The following is a 1,837-nucleotide window of genomic DNA, read 5'->3' on the forward strand; positions in this document are numbered from 1 at the left end:
TGTCTTCTAAAAGAACTTTTTTCAAATGGGAAAAGCCATTATTATCAATTTTAGTATTTACTTTTTGTTTCCGACAATGAGTGATTGATCGACTGTGTGCAATCTTGAATTGAACCAGACTTCACCGTCGAAAGAGGTGCTTCATCTCTATCAAACGCGAATGATCTTTACCTCTTATAACAGAGAGTAAATAATATAATATTTGTACAGCACTGTAATAATTATTCTTATCGTGTGATTTCATCAGCATTGCTTATAAAGACTGTTCGATTGATATTATGCTTAGTGGAAGACAAAATGAGACAGATTCAGTATCTTTTTATATTCTGTCTCTTGGGCTATATCACCTGTTTCAGAAGAACCTCGCCTCATTTCCAAAGTGTTCCAAACTCCGAAGCCGCTGGAGAAGTACTGTTCCTCACCCCTTACATCGAGGCTGGAAATATATCGGAGGGACAATCCGCTGCCGAGGTACATCTCCCGGGTATCAACCTCACGAGCTACGCAGGATATTTCACCGTCAACAAAAACTACAACTCAAACTTATTTTTATGGTACATTCAAGCGAAAATCGACCCGGAAAATGCTCCAGTTGTACTTTGGCTTCAAGGGGGACCTGGAAGTTCTTCGCTGTTTGGACTTTTCTGTGAAAATGGGCCGATAACTCCTGACAAGAATGGTAAGATGGAATATGCCAAACACGCATGGTCAAAGGCTTTCAATATGATTTATATTGACAATCCAGTAGGCACAGGATTCAGTTTCACAGAAGATGAACAAGGATATCCCAATAACCAGGTTGATGTTGGAAAAGACCTTTATTCTGCTTTAGATCAATTTTTCATATTGTTTCCAGGTCTGAGAGATAATGATTTCTTTGTCACTGGTGAATCTTACGCTGGCAAATACGTACCGGCTGTATCATTTGCAATTCATACCGCAAATCAAAATAGCACTCGCCAAATCAACTTGAAGGGGCTTGCTATAGGAGACGGATGGACAGACCCAGAAAATATGTTAGTGTATGGCGACTATCTCTACGAAATCGGTCTCATTGATGAAAATGCTAGGGATGTCTTTCGCAAAAAAGAAAACGAAACCCGTTGGTTCATCCAAAATGGAGATTATTCGTCTGCAACTGAAGTGATAGATTCTTTGATTCTTACCATCTATACTCCTTATCCGTCATACTTTACCAACATCACCGGATTCCAAGCATACTATAATTACCTCAACACCGATGATGGAAGCGAATCCTGTAATTATTACACTTTCCTCCTCAGCGATGAGATCAGGAATAGTATACACGTTGGAAATATGACCTATCAGGGAGGTGATACAAGTGCGAAACACCTCTTTGATGATATCGCAAAGTCAGTGAAACCTTGGGTAGAAGTTCTGCTTGATAACTATAGAGTGCTCTTCTACAACGGCCAGCTGGATATCATATGTGCCTACCCTCTCACAGTTAGTCTTCTTAATAATTTGTCTTGGAGTGGATCAGATCTCTATAAAGTGACCCCTCGTAAGAAATGGTTCGTTGGTGGAGAGCTGGCAGGTTATACTAAGAGAGTGAGAGGGTTCACCGAAGTGTTAGTGAGGAATGCTGGGCATATGGTGCCAAGTGATCAACCCAAATATTCTTTTGAATTATTATCTAGATTCGTATTCAATCGGCCATTTTGAACTTAACAGCTGCGATTTCTTATTGTTATCTTAAAACTTAAAAGATAACAATGCCACTTGCGTCTGACAACATTGTGCAAACTTTAAGTTATAGTACAAGAGCGCAATATGAGAAAAAACATTATAAATATTTTTGAATGGAATATGGTCC

The 1,837-nt window shown here is 39.2% G+C and overlaps 1 protein-coding gene across 1 annotated transcript; it reads left to right on the plus strand.

Moving 5' to 3' along the window:
• Positions 1 to 293: 293 nt before the first annotated feature.
• On the plus strand, positions 294 to 1,831 carry LOC106691240 (venom serine carboxypeptidase). The gene has a single exon (XM_014436955.3). It carries the CDS (start codon positions 298 to 300, stop codon positions 1,684 to 1,686), a length of 1,389 nt encoding a protein of 462 aa, XP_014292441.1. The 5' UTR covers positions 294 to 297; the 3' UTR covers positions 1,687 to 1,831.
• Positions 1,832 to 1,837: the final 6 nt, after the last annotated feature.

This window comes from Halyomorpha halys, unplaced genomic scaffold (genome assembly GCF_000696795.3).
Source record: "Halyomorpha halys isolate HHAL.00 unplaced genomic scaffold, Hhal_1.1 Scaffold2186.1, whole genome shotgun sequence".
Classification (NCBI taxonomy): domain Eukaryota; kingdom Metazoa; phylum Arthropoda; class Insecta; order Hemiptera; family Pentatomidae; genus Halyomorpha; species Halyomorpha halys.

Bases quoted from the DNA above. Each gene is read 5' to 3' on its own strand.
- LOC106691240 (XM_014436955.3), top strand. From the start codon at position 298: ATGAGACAGATTCAGTATCTTTTTATATTCTGTCTCTTGGGCTATATC.